The sequence below is a fragment of the Sinohyriopsis cumingii genome, chromosome 12, assembly GCF_028554795.1.
Source record: "Sinohyriopsis cumingii isolate HCF-2022 chromosome 12, ASM2855479v2, whole genome shotgun sequence".
Lineage (NCBI taxonomy): Eukaryota > Metazoa > Mollusca > Bivalvia > Unionida > Unionidae > Sinohyriopsis > Sinohyriopsis cumingii.
This window is the reverse complement of record NC_142972.1, coordinates 48594796-48617053: the sequence shown is the minus strand read 5'-3', so window position 1 is coordinate 48617053 and position 22258 is coordinate 48594796. Positions and strand designations below refer to the sequence as shown.

At 33.7% G+C, this 22258-nt stretch overlaps 1 protein-coding gene across 2 annotated transcripts in view; it reads left to right on the top strand.

Annotated features, from left to right (window-relative positions):
- LOC149786408 (uncharacterized) overlaps positions 1-22258 on the top strand; it is a 137283-nt gene that overhangs the window by 24764 nt on the left and 90261 nt on the right. For both annotated transcript variants that reach the window (XM_089976832.1, XM_089976831.1), the window contains exons 2-4: positions 15909-16022; positions 17513-17669; positions 19958-20058. In XM_089976832.1, coding sequence (XP_089832958.1) covers positions 15944-16022; positions 17513-17669; positions 19958-20058 — 337 coding nt within the window. In that variant the 5' untranslated portion in view covers positions 15909-15943. The remainder of the gene's footprint in view (positions 1-15908; positions 16023-17512; positions 17670-19957; positions 20059-22258) is intronic.

Here is a 22258-nt window from a genome sequence, read left to right as displayed (position 1 = left end):
AAAAGATCAAGTCGATCAATATACAGTAAAAGTAAAAAAATATCGACGACGATTGGTTATCGTTGATGTGATTGTTTATTCAGTATCCGCTGTTGTTGCTGGAACCGGTGTAATATTATCAGCGTTGACAACGATGGCACCAGTAGCTGTAACTATCTGTATTTCAGCAGCAACAACTATTGCAGGTGTGCTTGGTATCATCACAAAAAAATATGTACTTGTACGAACGAAAAATTATCCGATTACAAAATAAAATTACATACAGCGACGGTAGCATACTCGAAATTATCCTCGTTGTTATCAGCGAGTCTCAGTGATGGAATTATATCTGATTTCGAATTTTCAATGATAACCAAAATATACGACGAAGGTATCGGTATTAAAGATACAAGTATCAATAATGACAGAATTACTCCAGCAGATCGTGACCAACACAACTCCGCCAAAGATAACGATGATCTCGGTAAGTTCAACTAATCCTGAATTTAGTGTTAATTTTCCTACTGCAATTCCAGTAAAAGAAATAGCACTAGCACAATTACGGGTATATTACAGCTGGCCAAATATCAGATCAAAATCATTTAATGGTACACCAGCAAATAATTCGCTTGTATTTACTAACAAGAACAAACCCGATGGAACACCTGACTGGGTTGTTGTTGGAATACCAACCGGCAGTTACCAGATTGAAGAGATCAGTGAGGAATTTGAGCGTAGAATAAAATCAATAACGGGAAAAGAATCAAAAATATCAATTAATGTTCATGAGCCGACGTTGTCCTCGACGATTGAAATAAACTCGCCTGATTATGCCGTTGATATTTATCAATCTTCAATCAGATCCGTGCTAGGATGGCCTGAAATTCCCCCGGTGCATGAAGGACCACCAGAACCAACTCGGGATGATTTTACGTCAAAGACCAGTCTTCGTCATGATATTAAAATGAATTCAGAATGGTTAGATTACATAGAAGTAAAACCAGGATGGAGGGGGGGGGGGGGAGCACCTGTATATGATCCTAGAACTCTTTTGTATAATCTTAATGAACGTGTTATTGCTTTGAATATTGATTCTATATTTGCTTCAATAAACTTAGACCATGAAATACAAGTAAATAATTTACGTGATAGTTTTCAAGAGTATTTATTTGATTCAACATCTGCGCGCGATAATATTATTAGGTACATAGAAGTTTTAAATTATATAGTTAATTCTTCTGAAGTTATCTATAACAGAATTAGAGATATGGTTCTTAAGTCATCAAGCGATTATAAAAAATCCTTCGCAGCCAAGTACAAAATACCCGAAGCTGACATTGTAACGTTTAAGTTTCCTGATTATAATCCGGATAAATTAAGAAAATCTGTCAATGATGTCATTGATGAGTTTTTTCCTAAAATACTCGATGCGTGGAAAAAACTAGCACCATTAGCAGTTGTTCTTAGACATGATAATGATCCACATGGCGGCGGAAGACACGTATCCCCGCGGATCGTTAATATAACACCGACGGTCGCGGTCAATCTGGTTTGTGACGTAATCGATGGCAGCTATCAAATAGATCTCGGAAGATCAAATCAGGCTCAACAAGGATACATCCTATACACGTTCACACCACAAGTTCCCCCTGGAAATTTAATCGTGCAAGAACCAACTAATCCCGTGTATTTGCGGTGTCACAATAATATGTTAACACGAATCAATTTTAAACTCACAGACCACCTTAATCGCTTAATTGACATACGTGAAGAAGAGCTTGTAATAAATCTGTATGTAAAGTCGTAAGACTTCCGTCGTAAGGACTTCCGTCGTAAGGATTTCTGTCTAAGGACTTCCGTCGTAAGGATTTCTGTCTAAGGACTTTTGTCGTAGATCTTCAGAATCAAATTCGATCAACTTAAAAAAATATTTTATTATTACTGGCACAAATTTGTGTTTGGTACAAATTAATCGGCCTAGGCAACTAAAAAAATTAGTCGATGAAAGTAAAATTAAAATTTCTATCACAAAAAAAAAATAATATTTATTAATTTTCCTGATTTTTACTGAAATTGTACAAATTACTTGATTTTGACTACCAACTACCCCCTCAGAAACATAAAAATGCACGAACTACTTGATTTTGACTACCAACTACCCCCTCAGAAACATAAAAATGCACGAACTACTTGATTTTGAGTACCAACTACCCCGTCAGAAATAAGAAATTCTAACCTTGTCAAATTGTTCCTAACAAATTTTATTTATTATAAATTAATTTTATTTATTAATAATATTATTTTTACTGAGATTTTTTTTTTTTTTTTTTACTAAAATACAACGAAATTGCTCAATTTTCCTGATTTTGACTACCAACTACCCCGTCAGAAATCAAGTAATTCGTGCATTTTTCTTTGATTTTGACTACCAACTACCCCGTCAGAATCAAGTAATTCGTGCATTTTTCTTGATTTTAGTAAAAAAAAAATAAATTAATTCAGTAAATAAATAAATTCAGAAATAAATAATTTGTAAAATTAAGAAATTTGTACAATTTTATGTTTTTGATGGGGTAAATGGTAGTCAAAATTAAGAAATTTGTACAATTTTATGTTTTTGATGGGGTAAATGGTAGTCAAAATTAAGAAATTTGTACAAATTTGTTAAATTTCAGCAAAAAAAAAAAAAACAAATTACTAACCCATCAAATTCAGAAATAATATTTCTGATCAAAGATCTCAGTCATCTTCAAAATTACTACTTTGGATCGTTTCACCAGTAACGAAGTTACCTTGGATCGTTTCACGATCTAACATTATTTTTCTTAATAGTCTTATACGGGTACTAGTCGTTTTCTTTGCCTCATACTCGTGGGATAATAACGACTTAATTCTTTCTACGGCGGTAGAAAGAGGAACGAACTCCTTCACATGATCATCTTCTACGGTAGCTAGAGACTGAAACATTGCCGATTGAATCCGTTTCATGAGCCTGTATTCAGATGATAGTGTGTGTGTCCCCATGGTTTTACGTTCTTGTAAAATCTCAAAATCAGAAACTATTTTTTCAGGATTAAGTTCATCAGATATATTAATTCCATCTTTTTTTCAATTTTTTAATAGCGACAATTACATCATTGATATTTTCATGGTTCATTATATAATATATAAATCTTTAAAATAAAAAAAAAATATCCCAGAACCCCTTCGAGTTCGTCGGGATGTTTCTGGGACAGCACAAACATATAACTTAATTAAGGTACGCTCAGCAAAAACCCACCCATAATAATTAATCCAGTGGGTGATACGAAAAATAGGTATCAACCACAAGTCACTATTGTGGTTGGGAATTTGCTGAGCGGGGTGGGTTCTTGCGGTTCCCCCCACTATTATAAAAATCGCAATTATGCGCACCACCGACAAATTGTCAGCCATGGGGATTCGATCCTGGACCGCGAGCGTCACAGTCCAATACCATACTGATCGAGCTATCAAACATTGTTACGAACATATGTTTCGGAAGTTAATATATAGCTAAGGAACCAATATTTACACTAAACAGCGGTTTCTGAATAATAACAGTTTCTGTATTTAACAGTTTCTGTATTTGTAGCGGTTTCTGAATAATAACAGTTTCTGTATTTATAACAGTTTCTGAATAATAACAGTTTCTGAATAATAGTTTCTGTATTTGTGGCGGTTTTCCTAAGTAGACTGAGAATCAATAAACAACAGTTTCTGTATTTGTAGCGGTTTTCCTAAGTAGACTGAGAATCAATAATAACAGTGGCATTAATGCACCAGTCAAAGAACTTTCCAGAATGTAAGTTCAGTGAACACACAACTGCAGGTCGATTACAATGAGCAACGGTTTCTGTTTCACACACAGCTTCCTACGGATCAATAACATTATCATGTGTTGTATGATGGGGAAATATTTAAAAAACATAAATAATACTTCTACGAGTAATTAGTTACGATGTAATTAGTTACGATGTAATTAGTTAAACTGACTAATTACGATCATAAAAAACCAACCATCTACGAAGAAAACTATATATTACAAAGTAATCTCCCCTTATATAATCAAAAATTCAGTAGTGTATGGAGGACCTACTGTGACATAAATTAAAAAAATTGATTCAATGTGGTGATGATAGTTAATAATGTGGTGATGATAGTTAATAATGTGGTGATGATAGTTAATAATGTGGTGATGATAGTTAATAATGTGGTGATGATAGTTATTGATACTTAAAGATAATTTTCTGCTTATATTTTTTCGATAAAGCTGTTTTATATATATTTTCTGCGACTTTTTGTACTGATTGCGGGTGAATATCAAAATATTTCGCAGCAGAAGATATTGAACGAAACATAATTATTTTACCGGTTTCTATGTTTGTAGAAATTACCGCCCTCTTTCCGATTGTCTTACATCTTCCTGTATTACCGCGTGTATTATTCTCGCTGTGAGAGATAGCTTGTAAATTGGATAAATTATTGTTTTGAGTGTCCCCGTCAATATGATCAATAACAAGACCATCATTGATCACTCCGAAGAAACATTCATACGTAAATCTATGACACAGATAATGTTTCTTTTCCCCCCCGCATGTGAACATTAGATAACCAGCATTAATAATATAACCAACTTGTTTCTTCAACTTGCAGTGTCTGATGATACCATTAATATTTGATTCATAGTTTGTTATGACAGGATGTGGGACAAATATATTTTGCTCCATTATAATAATATTATATGTTTAAATCATTGTTTGTCTGAAATCTTGATATATAATCCCTCACGGATTTTATAGCGTTTTCACCGCTATTATTTTTTTTGTCATAATATCTTTTAAGCTCTCTGAACCGTTTCCCGCCGCACTTCCCACATAATTCTGTCTTTCCTCGCACTCCAATACCACACCGTAGACATGGTATTGGTCCTAGACTTCCTCGTCGTATGTTTTGTGAGTGCATCCAACAAAATTCCTTTCTACAGGATTTGTTGCATCGATTTACTGAGCCGATCATCAACCATCTGCATTGGGACATTGTATATATATATATAATTTTCTTTATTTAAATATTTGTTTTAATTATATGAACGAGTTTGAGAGATTATCCCAAACTAGGCCTGTTAAGTATAAATTCAACCTTGACAGATTATCTTCTGACTTGCCAGTGCGAGATCTGGTTGATCCGAAAAATAAAAGTTTGATCTCGAAAATTCACGACGCCAAGAAAGAATTTTACACGGATGGTGCATCTCATACATGGTCAACGTTCAAGATTATACGCAACACTGTCACGGACGCCACAATGAACGACAAGCGAGCGGCAACTATCATTAACTACATCGCTGAATACGAGGGCAATCAAAAATATTTCTTCAGAGTAAAATTTATTGTATTAACAGAAACAGGTAGTTGGATTATCCGTGACAAATATGATCCTGTCCTTGGTAATAATAAAACTATCATATTAAGTAAAAATTCCAGACCGGGTCTATTGACTGGTATTGACAAACCGTATTATGAGCGAGCATATCCTGTAACAGCAGTTATTTATGGAATTTATGAGATAAATAAAAACCCAACGTTGATAAACTAGCGCCGATGAAATTTTCAAGGTTAAATTGTGTGGCTGAACGAGTAATAGAACACTTTACAAACGCGATGCGTGGAAATGGATTAACCGATTTAAGGCGTGAAAAAATAAACTCGTGGGCTGATTCAGTTAAGGATACCGGTGCTACAATAAAAGATGTTGCTGAGTTAGGAAAAATATTAAAATTTCCAATAACTGTGGCGACAATAACGGGAGAAGTACTGTACCAGTCGAAATATAAATCGAAGGGAGCTCCAATAAATATTATCGATCATAACGCGCACGCATGGACTAACGCAGTAACAATATTTCCACGTGATCGAACTGTTAGATTTTATCACACAGATAGTATGTTTGATTTTATCAACGAAATAAGTAAAACCGATCCTGTATCGGTATGGTTATTTAAAAGTAATGAGGAGGGTGAATTTGATCAGTTTGTCAAACCGAACGGTGAAATATATCGCACAGAATCCCTCCATGACGAGATGAAAAATCTTGCGACGTTTTTACAGTGTAAGCACGCGGAAAATACTGACAAATTACTAACTAATTGTTTTACCGTTCCATCTGTTGCGGCTCATTTCGCCAGAGAACGAAATTCATGGAAACCAACACGATTTGATTTACTCGAGGACGTACGCGCAAGTTGCGTCGAATATGGACATGGCGGATTATGGAATACCAAATACAATTACAATGATGTTATTTCGGTTGATATGGTTGCATGTTATCCAGGAAGTTTTCTGGGATACGGAGATTGTTCTGTGTACTTTGAAAGATTTGGTCACCCTACAAACGAGATGACGCGAGTGGCAATTAATGGACCATTACCTGATTTTGATCTGACTGGATTCGCCTGTATTGAATCATTCGAGTTTAACGAAAATCTTCACAAGATTTGTTATGTTTGGTTTGCAGACATTTTTGTGAAAAACGTTGGGCACCTATAGTTTTGTTACGATATATGCTAGATTGTATGATACTGACATCGTTGGTGGTCAGTGAGGCAATTATATCATATCATGCACAGACCAAAGTTTGGTTGCCCATGTCAGATTCTGAAGTTATTAGCGAGTTTAAGGAAAAATATCCCGATATTTCCGAAGATGATATTCCTAATAAACTCAAAACCGCAAAAGATCTCGGTAGAAAAATTATAGGTAAATTTACTCAAGGTGGTGCATATGATTATAAAAGACATCACGCACGATTAATTCTAGATGATGCCGAGTACGATTTTATAATCGCTGATACAACGGCGAAAAATACGTTTGTAAATCGAGAGAGTGTTTATTTATCCGACGGAACAAAATAAGGTACGATCGTTAGTTACATAAATGACGTATCCCCGCAATATACTCATCTAAGATCTTCCATGTTGGCTTATGTTTCTATAAATTTATTATCGATGATTAATAGATTTCCTGAGACCGCAGTCAGAGTCGCAACGGACTCGTTTTATATTTCAAGTAAATATTTAGAACCTGTTATGAAATTTACAAGTAATGATGAACGATGGGGTTCGTGGAGAATAAAAAAGGAACTATTACACAATTTTACAGAATCAGCAGATGTTCCAATGAGAGATTTTTATCGTGAGGGTAATAAAATATCAGAAATGTCGAAGGCACCATCGTTGAGTGATCCAATAACTAGATATAAGACAGTATATCTCAATGGACCTGGTGGATGCGGCAAAACAACTCGAACGATTAATGTTTTTAGAAATTCAGATATAATCGTGCTGACACCCACACATAGACTTGCACGTGAGATGAAACAGCGGCAAGTACAATCGTGTACGTATCATAGTTTCTTTCGGTGGCGCGGGGATACATGGACTCCTGAACGAATGGGAGAAAAATATATACCTAAAATAATTATTTGGGACGAGATATGTACGGTGTCATTGAATACATTAAAAACGTTTCTTGATTGGTTGTTGACGAAAAATACCGCTATAATAATGTGTGGCGATCATGGTCAACCGCCGCCTTTTGTTGGACCATCTCCACATGATTGGTTAAAAAATTTCGTTGATTATTACGAAGAAATAGATGATGATCATAGAGCTCTTGATGCAAATTTGAAGGAGTTTAAAAAATTAATCAGATTACAATCAAACAAAATTCAGTGTGAAATAATACGTGGAGTGATCTCAGAGACATCAATGAGTGATTTTTTGAACTCATGGAGACCCAACGATTTGATCGTAGCAAGTAGAAAAATAATCAGAGACGCTTTACAGCAGCAGTTATTTCAACTACACAAAGAACAATATTCAGAATTACCCGTTCCGTTATGTTATAGACCATCAGATACACGAAAACAGAATATTAATGTTGATATTCCAGGACCCTTGACAGAGTCAAGGAAACAGAATCTCGTATTAAATGATATTGTCGCCGTTGATATCAGTGTAGTCGAAGATGCATTACGCGCTGACAAATCTCCATGGGTGTTGGGATACGCTATGACAATCCACTCGTCACAGGGATTAACTATTTCTGACACACGAGTCTGGATTGTAGACGATCGCATCGAGTGGTCAAATTTAGTTTATTTAGCGGTATCGAGGGTCAGAAATATATCTCAATTACGTAGAATTATAATTCCTGAAATCGTTGATAAATTTAACATCATCGATGATGATATAATAAGAAAAAAATTAATCGGATACAAACAATCTGACAAAAAAAATAAACGTGACTTTGATCTTGATGTTGAATTTATTATTAAGTTAAAACAGCAGCAGAACAATCATTGCGCATGTTGTAATTGTATAATGTTATGGCGGTATTCGAGTAATGATTCAAGACAATTTACCGTAGATAGAAAAGATAATAATCGCGGTCATACACGAGAAAATACCATGTTAACCTGTCTTGAGTGTAATCGACGTAGAGGCGCTAGTTAAGTGATCGAAATCACCGAAGTGATCGCGGCGGTAGTTGTGTATCCGCGGGAATTATTTGTAGTTGTTCACGTGTAAATCCACGTTGAGGAGCGGCCGAATCTAATCTGTAGATTGCAGGTCTGGAAACGCCTACATTTCTTCCAGTGGATCTTGTCACGGTAGATATTTTGTGTGTGGTAACACTCCAAATAGGATCGGTCGCTCTCGCTTTACCACCTTCAAGTTCACCAGGCTCATATAAATATCTGACTGTGACATCACCTAATATTTTTTGTTTTCCAGCATCTTTTCGTTGTGTTGGTATATTTATTTTTGTGACCGCGCTAATGGGTTTCATGTTGGTTGTTCGTGTGATCTCATTATTTAATGCAGCTATCACGCCTGGTAATCTTGCAACCCATTCGCGAGATCTTTTATCCTGAATAAATTCCCTCGCGTATTGATATCCAAATAACCGTTCAGCAAGTGTTCGATTAAATCGCTCAACAATTGCTTGATCACGGTGAATTGCAGTATGACCTCGTCGTATTTTGGTATTATGTTGTTTCATCAGCGATGATACTGGACCAAGAAATTCCTTACCAGGATCAACCTGTAGTAGCTGTGGCCATCGCAGACCACCTCGTGGTCCGAGTCCTCGTTGATAAATTCGTTCAAACGCATCGGCTACTTCAGATGATGTTTTCGCTGATAGCGGCTCTGCTTCTTTATATCTACTTGCAACATCAACTACGGTTAACGCGTACTTGTACGTTTTTCCACGCACAGTATCATGCGGTAAAAACAGAATATCAGCTTGATGAACTTCATTAGGAACACTGACATCGAAATACGAGTACTGAATTTGTTTAGGACGTGGTAGATAAATTTGCCATATTGCCTGCCTGCCTGGACAACCACGCGCTAGCAGTAGAATGTTTAACCGATGCTGCATCAGCGAGTTTACCAATTGCTGCTTTGCCTCTCCAGTATCCTCTCGGTGAATAATAAATTGATTCCATTATTAATTACCAGCCCCAATCGCTAATTTACCTTTCATCGAGGATCTTACTAACCAATTAGCTAATGATTCTCTAATATTTTTATTTTTTATAGAATTTAATGAATGAATTAATTTTACATCTGCAATATGCCTATCTTGTAGATTTTGACTTTTATAAGCTACATCATGAGCATGACAAGCTCGATCAATAGCATTTATTGGTTCCTCGCCTGGTTTTGGTTGATCTTGATTATCGAGCCTGATATCAAGTCTGGTACCAGGACCGCAATAATTATATCCTGGTAGATGTTTTTCTCCGCTGTATTTAGCCCATGGAGCACCTGGAAACTTTGACATCAAATTAGCAATATCACCACCGCGCTTATTAGGTAAAAACGAAAATTTCTTTCTACAGCACATAGAACATTTTCCACCGTACGCTATTTTTTTATTTTTTGTTGTAACTGTAGCTAAATCAATAGTTGGAGTTTTAACTCTACAGCGTAAACAATATAAATTCATGTTATAACATATATGGATATAATTGATTTCTCAGCAACTCGGCAGCGAGAGCCAGTTAAGCATCATCCTGCGCTACCGAACTCCATCAGAATGATTATCATAGGACCATCTGGATCGGGTAAGACGCAATTATTACTTAATCTGATAATGAGATGGTTGAAATGGGATAAGTTGTATTTAGTAGCACCATCCGTTGATGATCAACGATGTTATGATGTACTTAAAGATTTCAATGAAAACGCACGATTACTGGATGAAGATAATGATGTTATAGAGTTTATAACCGATATTGATGAAGCACCATCCGTAGATTCCATAGACGGATTTATTAATAATTTAGTTGTATACGACGATGTGATGCTAGATAAACAATCAAATCCAGCCAGAATATTTTCCCGAGGGAGACATAAAAATACAGACGTGATCTATGTTACTCAACGATATACACAAATACCAAAAGTGATCAGAGACAACTGCAACATTTTAGTTGTGTTTAATGGCGTAGACACACACACGTTGCGAAATATTCATCAAACCTGGTGTGGTGGTGACATGGATATAATTAAATTCAAAAATTTCTTCTCACGAGCGCAAGCTACCCCGCATGGATTTATAACAATAAATTTACATGATCCAAGAACAAGATATCGTGTGGGTATTGATAAAATATTTGGGTAACAGGGGTAATGATAAAATTAAATTGAATTAAACAGATATCATTAATATAATGAACAACTGTGCGTGGTTACGTCAAGGAACCACTAACAATTGTAATAAAAAATGCCGTGGAGAATATTGCAAGAAACATAATTATCTTATAAAGAAAAATCCTCATGCTGGTCCACGAGGTTGTGTTGGTTGTAACAACGGTGTTAGAGGATTATATCAGATTTGTAAAAATTGCGGTGGAGATCGATACAGAAGTTTGATGAACTATTACAGAAAAAGAAAGAACATAAATCCAAAAATAGAAAAACCACCATCAGAACTTGAATATTACTTGAAACATAGAACAAATTCCGAAGATTCAGATGAAGATGAAACAGATGAAGATTCCCATGATTCAGATGATGATTCCCAATATTGATAGCAGCAGAGAGGGGCGTCTACAATTCTGTTTGGGACAAACAATAATCGTAGACGTGGTAATTGACCTCTATGAGTGGTCACTATTTTTTTTGGTAAAACACAAGGGTGACCATTCCCCTAAGTGGTCTGTTCACCCTCTCTGCTGCTCACACGCACACACACACACACATACACCTGATGGTTGATTTTAACCTTGAGTAAATATATTTCTGAAAGTTACTGTTGCATCCAAACATACTAATCGTTATTAATTTGTGGTTATATTGATGTGCTAAAGCAAACAGCTCTATTACTTTAATCAGTAGGAGATAATGACGAAAAAGACTATGATATATGATATATATTGTACTTCCGCACTCGTAAATAACCACATTTCTATTAACTGAGAAATCCGTCCCAAGTTAACTAATTCGTTCAAAACATGATGTTATAAACTGATTGTCTCTTTGGGTCATCATTGACAAAAGTGTTTAATGGTACATATTTAAAAAAGCTGAGTTTGGATGTACTTTATTTTCGTTACATACTGTTTAAATATAAGGATTGGACTGTGCATTAAACAAAGTTTCAATGTGCTATTGTTTTGCTACATACTGTGTAAATATAAGAATTTGACTGACGCTTTGTACTTTACTTTCCCTACATTTTGTTTAAGTATTACAACTGGACTGTGCATTAAACTGACTTACACGACAGGGATAACGTTATGTACAATTTTGCTTTTGAACCTGAAATCCTTTGCATTAGATCAGGTATCCAGAACTGAGACCGCACCAGCAGTATAATGGACTGAAGTCCTCTAATGTATCGTTTGGGCGTAGAAAAGCAATATAGTATCTGCGTACACGAATAAGCCTGCTTAAGTTCTCTTACATATGATAAAAGTATTAACATTTACTTAAACATTAATAAATCTCAACATTTATTTATGTAAACTGTAGTCGCTCTTTATATATTATTTTTTCATTTACATGTAATTCTCTGCTGATTTGTTTTCATAATCTTGTCAGTTCCTGCGTTTTAAAACCTGCTTATCCTCATGTAGTACATGCTCTTTATATCTCCTGTTTTTGTATATCACTGTACATTTCCTCTGTAAGATTGTTTTATGTTGCCTTTGTCACATTTCAAACCCAATGATTGTAGAATCTATTTGTGTAGTTTAATTTCACTTACTCATTAACGTCAAATGAAAACATCGGACTTTAAAATCAGTATATTTACACACTGTGTAAGGTTTTATGGCTTTAATTTCATCCAAGATGTGTAAATATTAAAGGAACTGAATATGACTATTTCGGTAGAATGTTTTGTGGCAGATGCATTTATGAAAGCATTAAAGTTATTCGTAGCACAATTATGTCCATGGAAAGGCATATATTTCTGATTAGTTGTATAAACGGGTACTGTACCTTTCCAACTGAAATTGAAGGAAGTTAATAGGATATCAGGCTTGTGGGAGTTGATATTTATGACGTTCAAGGTCCCCTATATCAGCTAGAAGTCTTTTCATTGTTATGTATGACGTCCCCTATATTAGTTTTGTAGTCCTTAATTGCCATGTATAACGTTCAATGCCTCCTTTATTAGTTTGTTATATTTTCATTGTCATTGATGACATTCAAGGTCTCCTATATCAGCTTGTAGTCTTCTCATTGCACTCATAAGGTATATGGTCTTCTATATTAACTTCTAGTCTTTTGTACTGTGTTAACTTTTCAGCTTTGTTTTAATTATAGTGAAAATGGACCTCATATTTATTTCTAATAATTCCAGCTTTGATGTCTTTTACGAGGCAGCTAGGGACTTCTATATCTTGTGATTACATTATTAACTCGTTGACTGGCAATAAAATAAATTAGGTGGTATGTGCATATTTTAACTCCTCTATTTTCTAGTGTTCTGTATTACGCTTTGTTACCATCCTTTCACATGATAGAACACACCGTAATTGAGAAATTAAACATTTTCCTGAGTCTTATTGGTGATGCCTGTATATATTGCTTCCTAAAATTATTTTAATGACATGCTGTTTTCAGCTTGTTGACAAGTATTACAAGATTAATCATACCCTTTATATTGTATAAATACCTACTTTTGTCAATTCCGTTTGTTCTGAACATCTTTTCAACTTTGTATGTGTCATTTTGTTTTGTCGTGTATAGATCACTTTTGTTAGTAAAACATATTTCATCTATACTCTATCGTCTTGAATTTCGTACAATATCGGATTGCCTAAAGATAGTACAAACATTTCGTCCATCAAATTAGAAAACAATGGTATTTTGCAATGTTGTTTCGAATTGTGAAATCGCAACTGTTTCACCAATGTTGAATATCGGTATGAGTCAGTTGTTACGTATCCTTGCTCTAAAATTACTTTCATTACGTAAACATTTCGTCGGTTAAGGTAGAAAGGGGGCTCTTTGGAAATTAGTAGCTGTTTGACTAGCTTTGATTTTCCACGTGATTCAACTGTGAAATAATCTAATAGAATAATCTGTAATTTTTATGCTTTTATCCTCGCTTCCTTCACTTGGGGTTACATGCCAATCGAACCTAGATGACTGTTAAAATGTCAACCCCTTTTTTGTTCACTATTGGCAAAATACCGATACACTCTAGTCTTTAAAGTTCTCTTAAACATTTCCGCTACAAATGCTTTTTAATTTAGGTAAGCAGAAGTTGAGTTGGTCGTTTTTCTTTTCTGACAGATCCTTAATGTTTCTATTATACATTTATTGTTTCAATCCAACTGTAGTTTATTACATCTTGTCTCTTTAAAAGTTTATTTAAATGCACCATATTTATCAGCTGCTTTTCTTGTTTTCACATCGTGCGTAATTTTATTTATCACATATTCAGTGCACTTTACCTGTAGTTTGTGCATTTTTTGTGTGGATATTACAACATGTTCACATATAACCTTTTGTGATTACGAGTGGTCAGTATAAGCTCCGGAAATTATTACGCAGTATTCTCTTTAGTGATTGGCTGCGATCGTGGGAAAACTTTCCAAAATCCTTCTTCTGGAACTTTTTTCTAACATAACTATTAACATTTTGACAGGCATTTTTCGAATAAATTCCCGAAATGGCATTAGAAAATCAATGGTCACGTATGTCTGAATATGGCCAATTTACCCCAAAGGAGCTCGGTACGTCATTTATAGCATATCATGCTCTGCAAAATTGTGTAAAAACCCAGTAAAAACCTAAGAAAAGAACGACAAAAAAAAACAAAACAAACAAATAAAACAAATGGCGGTGGTCAGTTGATAGCGGGTGTGGTTCGTGTGTGGTAGGTATACCTGTGTCACGGAATCCGTCTTTCATACAAGCGTGGTTTAAGTGCTAACTCACAGAAATAAATGAACTCACCCCCGCTCAAAAAGAGAATGTAAGCAATGCCGGAATTCTAACTTAGAAAACTGTTCAACCACACCATTATTAAGCTGAAAAAATATATAAAATAAGCTAATGTTTCTTGTGTAATGCAATCCGATTCTAGATATAAAAAAATCACGTTTACGTATTCTTTGTCTACTGTTCCAAATTAAATAATGAAAACTTCCGGCCACAAGTATATACAGTAAATCTGATAATTTCTTCACCCAGTAATGATCCTTTTACATGAATATCGCAGCAATAGAATGATTTAGTAGCCTGACTAATTATTAATATGGATTGTCTACCATAACCGGTATCAACGTATAAGAGATTGTATGCATTGGATATTTTGTGTTGAAAATTTATTTTGTCCGCTTAAAATGATTTATATATTCGGATGGACACTGGCTCTTTGATTTGTAATTTGTAAAAAAAATATACCGTTTAATGTTATTGATTGTAGAACTGCAACTTCAGAGTCAGATGAAATGTAGTATTCCTTCTTCTTTCTCTCTCAACAATTTCCATGATAATAAAACTATGCGACAAACAGAGAAGGCTCGCTAAAGCTTAACATTACTCGTTTCATAAATTTAATATTTAATCATTACTTTTTGAGATCTTCTAGATATGCCCTGGTTTTATTTGATTCGCTTCTATGTGAGTAACACGTGTTTGCCACTGGTTATCAACGACGAATTACATTTATCATTCATTTTCTCGCTCCCTTGCGTAATTTGTACATTTAATTAGTTTTTATTAATAATGGTTTGCTTTTAAAAACCACTTTCAGAAAGCTTTAAAAAATCGTTAAGTCCACGTATTTAATTTTTTTTTATTTTTAACTTGGCATAATCTTTTCAGTCGTAAACCCTTAAAGGAGTTACACAGGATTCCTCTTTCAACACCTTCACGTAATGGTTTGTAAACTTTTGTATCGTCTTCACTGAATCCAATCGTTGATTCCTTTTCGGCATCTATATGTTAAAATTCTTCTGTTTAAAATGAAAATTAGTGGTTTGTTTGATTTCTGTTGAATTACACTCTCATGTCACTTGTGTAATACCCATATCCTGATTTGGGATCCTCATTTTCAGGCTATCTCTTAATACCTCTAACACATAGTCCTTCACATTTGTATATATTTCCGCTTATTTTAAAACGCACGTATACTTCTATTATTTGCTCCAAAGTACTATTCTGAATTATCTATAGTTTTAGTTATGAACCTTTTCACTGTTTTATAATTTTGATTTTTCTCCGATTCATTATGTTCGTACTTACATTGAGATTATTGTCATCAACGTGTCATCTTACAGCGTACATCAAATGTTTAAATAAACCTCATCACTCTTTGCGCTGTAAGAAAGTTTTATTTGCCCATTTTTAATTCGTCTACCAATTATTGTTTCAGCTGATTCATTTGAAGAGTACTAGACTGACCAAGTAATGAGGATTGGTAACATCACCGGGACGCTGTTTTTGTTTGTTTGTTTCCTCCAAGTGGCGCCATGGTGCAATAACACAGGTATTATATACGTCATCGTTCTTTGTAGCAAATAAACGAAATTAAGTTTTCTGCTTAATTTTATTCTCAATGATACAAGGGAGTAAGAGCAAACAAAATTAAGATAACGAAATACCTGCTTACTTCCCTCTGACAACACGACACGATCATCACGGCAGTTTCTATCGATTGTTTCTTTTTTGTTTTAAGTTTGTTTATTTACTGTAAAATATTTAGGTAAACAGTACAGTTTTCATCTGCAAGTATCATTCTAATATATATATATATATATATATATATATATATATATATATATATATATATATATATATATATATATATATATATATATATATATATATATATATATATATATATATATATATATATTGTTTGTAACTTTAATTTTTGTAATTATTATTCATACTTGTAGACTATAGAATATCTTTTGTTATAAACTGTGTAGGTGATTTGGCTCTGTTAAGAACGAAAATTGCGTAGGATCTATAAATATATGTTTACGTACATGTTGAAAATTAGTAATAATCTTAACTATAAAAGTGTATTACATCAAGTGCATTTTTAAACTGCATATACATTTTGCGACGAGAGATCAATCACACGAAATATATTATTATTATTATTATTAAATTAATGCTCTATTAATAAACTTTAATTCTGGTATCTTTCGTGCTTTAGGTTTTTGGTTTCTAGTACTTTTCCTTAGTATTTTGTAATGATTCTGTTATCACAAAATTATTTATATTTCAGAACCATGTACCATTTTCTAGAAAGCACCAACTGTTTGTAAATGAAAATAAACGCAGCGAAATTACCATTTTGATTTCTAGGCCACAAGCACCTCATACACAATCCTAATCGCATAAAGAGTTTTTTTTTTAAAGCACTCTATATGAACTTTTCATTCAATTACAATTTTCATTTGATTCGGCATCTTTTGTACATAACTCTGCATAACCAAAGCATCTTATTGATATCTCTTTAAATCACACGAATCATGCATTATTTAGCGCTGAAACGCTGAATATTAAGTCTCCAGAAGTTTTACAGCTGTATCATACTTAGGTGTTTTCATTCACCCACCCACCTGCCTGGTAAAAGTACTAGCGACCAACAAATTAAAGCACGAAAGGTACCAACATTAAGATTATAAATTATATCATTTAATAATAATAATAATAATAATACATTTTGCTGTGTGATTAATATCTCGTCACAAATTGTATATGCAGTGTATAAAATGCACTTTAGATACTATTCTTTTTATTTCCTAGTGTTAGTTGTTTTTTTATGTCTTTTGCGGCTGTGATTATTCTTTTTTTCACGAGTAAATAATGTTTATAGTTATTGTTTTTGGACAAAGTCTGTATTAATGCTTGCACATATAATCAATCCAATCTTTCGCATTCCATCCATTTAATGTCAATATGCTGATTCCAAAAATCAGCGATATATGTTTAATAAGATTTATTTTTCTTCCCTCTCTGTAGCTAGCCCGTATAAATGGAATGGAGCGCTTTATTGGACGATCATTAATTATAGTTATCAGCAAGGTAATGCGTGTGAGAGTCTTTGTCAGGGTAGTGGAGGTTCCTTAACTACAGCAAAGACTGCTGAAGAAAATAATTATGTGTGTTCGATACTCCCGTAAGTAATATTATGACTAAACATTGAAACTATTGTGCGTCCGCTCTTACAACATTTATGCTGAAATAGAACAAAGTAGAACAATAGTGTTATGTATATCTGATTTAATTTATATTTAATTTAATTTAATTGTCTGTAAGTTTTTATAAAAATTATTATATGTTAATGTAATGTATTTTGTTTACTGGAATTTGATATTTCTAGAAATTAGTTTGACCTGACTGTTTAATCGAAAACACCTAAAAATAGAAATTTGTATATTTTTGCTGGCCTAGTTCCTGACCTTGATTAAGAATCAAGTAAACTACTTTTTTAAAATTCATTCTTAATTTGTGATAGATAATAGTGAAATCGAGACTGACTGGGACTAAGTAACATTAATTGTATATAGTTTCTACGATGTTCTAGAAATACTGGTTTTACCGGAGTGGTGACCCTCATCTGGGGATCTGTTTTACGCAACAGTCATGTTTTATACCGATGTCTATATAGAATTTAGTTAGTTTGGCTTTTAAACACCTGATGCCAAGATATTCGTTTTGTTGTGACCAGATTGGAGTTAATTTTAAAGTTTATTCTAAAAAATTCGATTCTAAAAGATTAATTCGTTTTCCGGGAAATATTTGAGTGATCATACAGAATTGTTGGACAAAGACATTTCTTTAAATTTTATTCGGAAATTCAAACACCGGAATACTATCTTCTGTGGTATAACAAAGAACTGTTGACACATCGTTCTTATAAAGGCTACACTATACGCCATCACCTTCCATTTTGGATTTTCGTAGGAACTCGAACTCAAATTTCATTAGAACTTTTATTACTAGGACTTCTAATTTAATAATTCTTGGAGTATGCTTGGGTTCTTTTTGGATTTGACTCTTAAAATCGTAAGTTCTTTTCCTCATTTTTGCATCGTTTTTACAGGGAAATAAATTATTTGTTGAAATTTGTATAGCTTGTTTTCACTTTGTCTTTTTTGCTGTTTAAGTGAGCCTAAACAAATAACAATATTCCCAGCTATTTATATGCATCCGAGAATAGTGACGGCGTTGTTTATGTCATTAATGTCCGTGAAATAAACTGGATTTTAGTTCAGCTGTGGATTGTTACAATATTAGCTGAATATGTAATTGTGTTTATTTTAGCGATACTAGACCTGTCGTTTACAGTTGCAAAGATAAATATAAAGAAAAGGGTAATTCAGGATTAAAAGTTATTTACATCTTCCAAAAATAAATTGCATCTATTGAAACCATAAGCGCATTTTTAAGACTTTGATCTTTCTTTCTGATATATATTTAGTAGCGTTTCTGATTACAGGTATCTCACCATTTTCGTTTTCATTGATTTCATACGTTTTAATGCCGTTTTCTTCTTTGATTTCACTGAAATAACCTCGTTTGACCAAACTGTTTCAAACAGATTCTGTAATATTGTCTTGAAGAGTCGAAACAGACTGTGTAATATATCTCTTAATTTGATATTATGTCTCTCAAATACATTCCAGAAATATCCTGATATTTTGATCAAAATTAAATTGACGCATTCAATATGAAACATAGGTGTCATTCTTGAAAGTGCGTTCTCATTAAACAAACATGTATTGAACATATGCAAAGCTGCATATCTTGCGCTACGATGCATCAGCTCCATTCGCAATTCTCTTTTGTTTGACGCCACCAAAACACATGTATGATCCTTAGTATTTTCTAGACGTGACGATCGTAATTCACTTCCAACTGCTTCGTCTCAGTATCTATTACGGAAACTTTAAAACGTTTAGGAAAAATGGCAGCTCGGATTATACTTAGAGTACGATTAACTGAATACACCTCCTTCCTTCTCTGTAAGGTTGACTGGATGCCACTCAATCCAAAATCAAACAACATTTGTTCACTATTCTACATTTCGTTCACTGGCTCCAGTGCAACATACCTATGTATTCAAGCTAGATACTTGTGTTCAGACACTCCTATTCTCGTTGCTCACACTATTAAATTGAAGTATTTGTGCATACCCGCATACAGCTACTTTAAACCAATTGTCCTTCTATCTTAGACGCAAGGACACTGTGATCTCATTACAGTCTCTTAAAACTCACCTATTTTGACTCCAAGAACAGGCTTATAGACTTAATAAATATATAATATTTATTTGTGTGCGCGTTTACCAATACTAGTATAAACAGTAGAAAGGACACGACTTGCTATGAAATACCCAGAATGATCAAGCCGATGATTAGACATAAGTGCTTTCTTGCTAACATACCCATTATTCTTTTGCAGCTACAGTGGAAGTTGGTATTATTTTATAGGCTTAAAATATGATGGCTTCAACTGGATTTGGAATGATGGTACACCTGCGATATTTACAAACTGGCGGACAGGTAAAGTAAATATTTTCGGCCTTTCTGATGAAGAACTCGAATTTGATATCGTTATATAAAACAACCCATAATAGATAATATAAGGATCAGGTCACCGATTAATTGTATGTGGACATAACAATAAAAACTAGTTGGTGCACTAGATTTCGAAGTACACAACACAAGTGCTTATTAATCCAAGTAACTTCGTACATTCCACACAATCAAAGATATGTACCTTCTGGTAATGTCCTTGTCTCATGTATGCATTTTATAAATAGCAAAGTGAAACCAGGGAAGCACAATTTATGAATGCAAACGAGATAGTTTCACGTAAAACAAATATTTGGAACATGCTCCTGGTGGTAGCAAATGTGTCCTTATTATATAGTAATGGGTTTAGGCACTAAGTTAGACATTTTATACAGAAGTTAATAGCAGTTCTATAAAACAAATTTCAGCGAAATATGCACTGAGTTTTAGTTGGTTAAATGAAGCAAAGTATAATAAATATACACTAAGCTTTAGACTGGTAAAAAACAACAGTTCCGTAGGATATGAATATAAGGTTTATTAAATAAATCAGAAATGATTTTGTTTTCTTCAAAACTTAATCAGCTATACCAAAGAGTGATTGAAAAGCATTAAAGGCTCCACCAATAAGTTAACGGACTTGAAAAAACAAACATAATCAAATCGAAAACTGTTAGAGAAATATCTAAGGGAAACTTAAAGGTAACACATTTTATGGTTGCAACCAACATTTATGAATTTTGTAAAGACACAGAAACCTACTTGAAGAAAGTCATAACTCAAAACAGCCGCCAGTGTGATGGTTCAAATAATTTTCAGCTACACTTAACTATCCTGATTATGGAGAGGCCAACGATTGGAAAAGTGCGCTTAAATAATTTTAGCAGTGAACGAGGCCCGTGAACAAGACCTATTAACACAATGAACATATTTGAAATATATGATGTAACTGAGGGTTTGTTCGATAATTTGCATAACAAATTTGGCCAGGAAATAGATTGCAAGAAGAGAGTTGTCAATCGAAGTACGGAAGTTCATGTATTGATGTATCTGAATAGGTTAGATCCGCACAGATTTCCATAAAAGTGAAAAATGCGAAAGACAGATGTTTATTCAATCTTTGATATATAAATGCAAATGAAATCGTTTATGACAATGAATTTGTACATATAGTGTGACAAAAAAGAAAAATCCCTGATTGTATTTGATCAAGCGAAAAATAATAGTATGTTGGGGTAAAATAGTAATCCCAATTGGTATCATAATGAAAAAGTAAAAATGGAGAGATAAAATACATCTGTAAACATGTTTGAACTTCTGTCATTACGCCAGAGCAGTTATCAGACTAAAAAATACAAGATTATAGTTTATGTAAGGTATGATACAACAAAATGAAATACCGGGATCATATAGCAGAAAATTACCAAGGTTCTGACCACGTTTAGAGGCTGTAACTTGAAATATAAATCTTTAAACTCAGTCCCACTACTCATTCATATAATTTCAAGTTATAGTTTTCAAGACTCTTGCAAATATATTGATCAAGGCGATGAAGTAAATATCATACCAAATAGCAATGAAAAACTCATTTCATTAGCAAGGATTTCACGGCTTAACAGACTATTGGATTTGTACATAGATTATGGTTATTGTACTACTATGTACAGCAGTTTGCTCAACCAATAAATGATGGCAAATGTACATAATCACTGTACGTTGGGTTGCTATACAACACTACTTTTGTGAAAGACGTCTGCACTATAATATTAATACACGGATTCAATTAAACTTCTGTACCACGCAAAGAAATGTTTTACTTAAATATAGATGTCTCTAACATATCAGATAACGATTGCCAGCGTTTACCATATATGGTGTTATACTGCCAATTCAACACAATATGTGATTTTACAACTACTACTTCAAGAAAGATAGAAATATAGGTTGATGCTGTGTTATATTTTTTTAACCGTTTATGAATGTAATATATCAGTTATAACATGTCATAGATGGAAAATACTTCACATAAAGTTAAGAAAATACCTATACATTTTTATATCAATTCTTTAATTGATTATATTTCCATGTTTGCGATCTGAACAGAGTGCTATTCAAAACATTTCTTTTCATATCGTCATGTCCCAAGTACAAATTCACTTGATTCCCATAAGCAGTTAAAACGACTTTC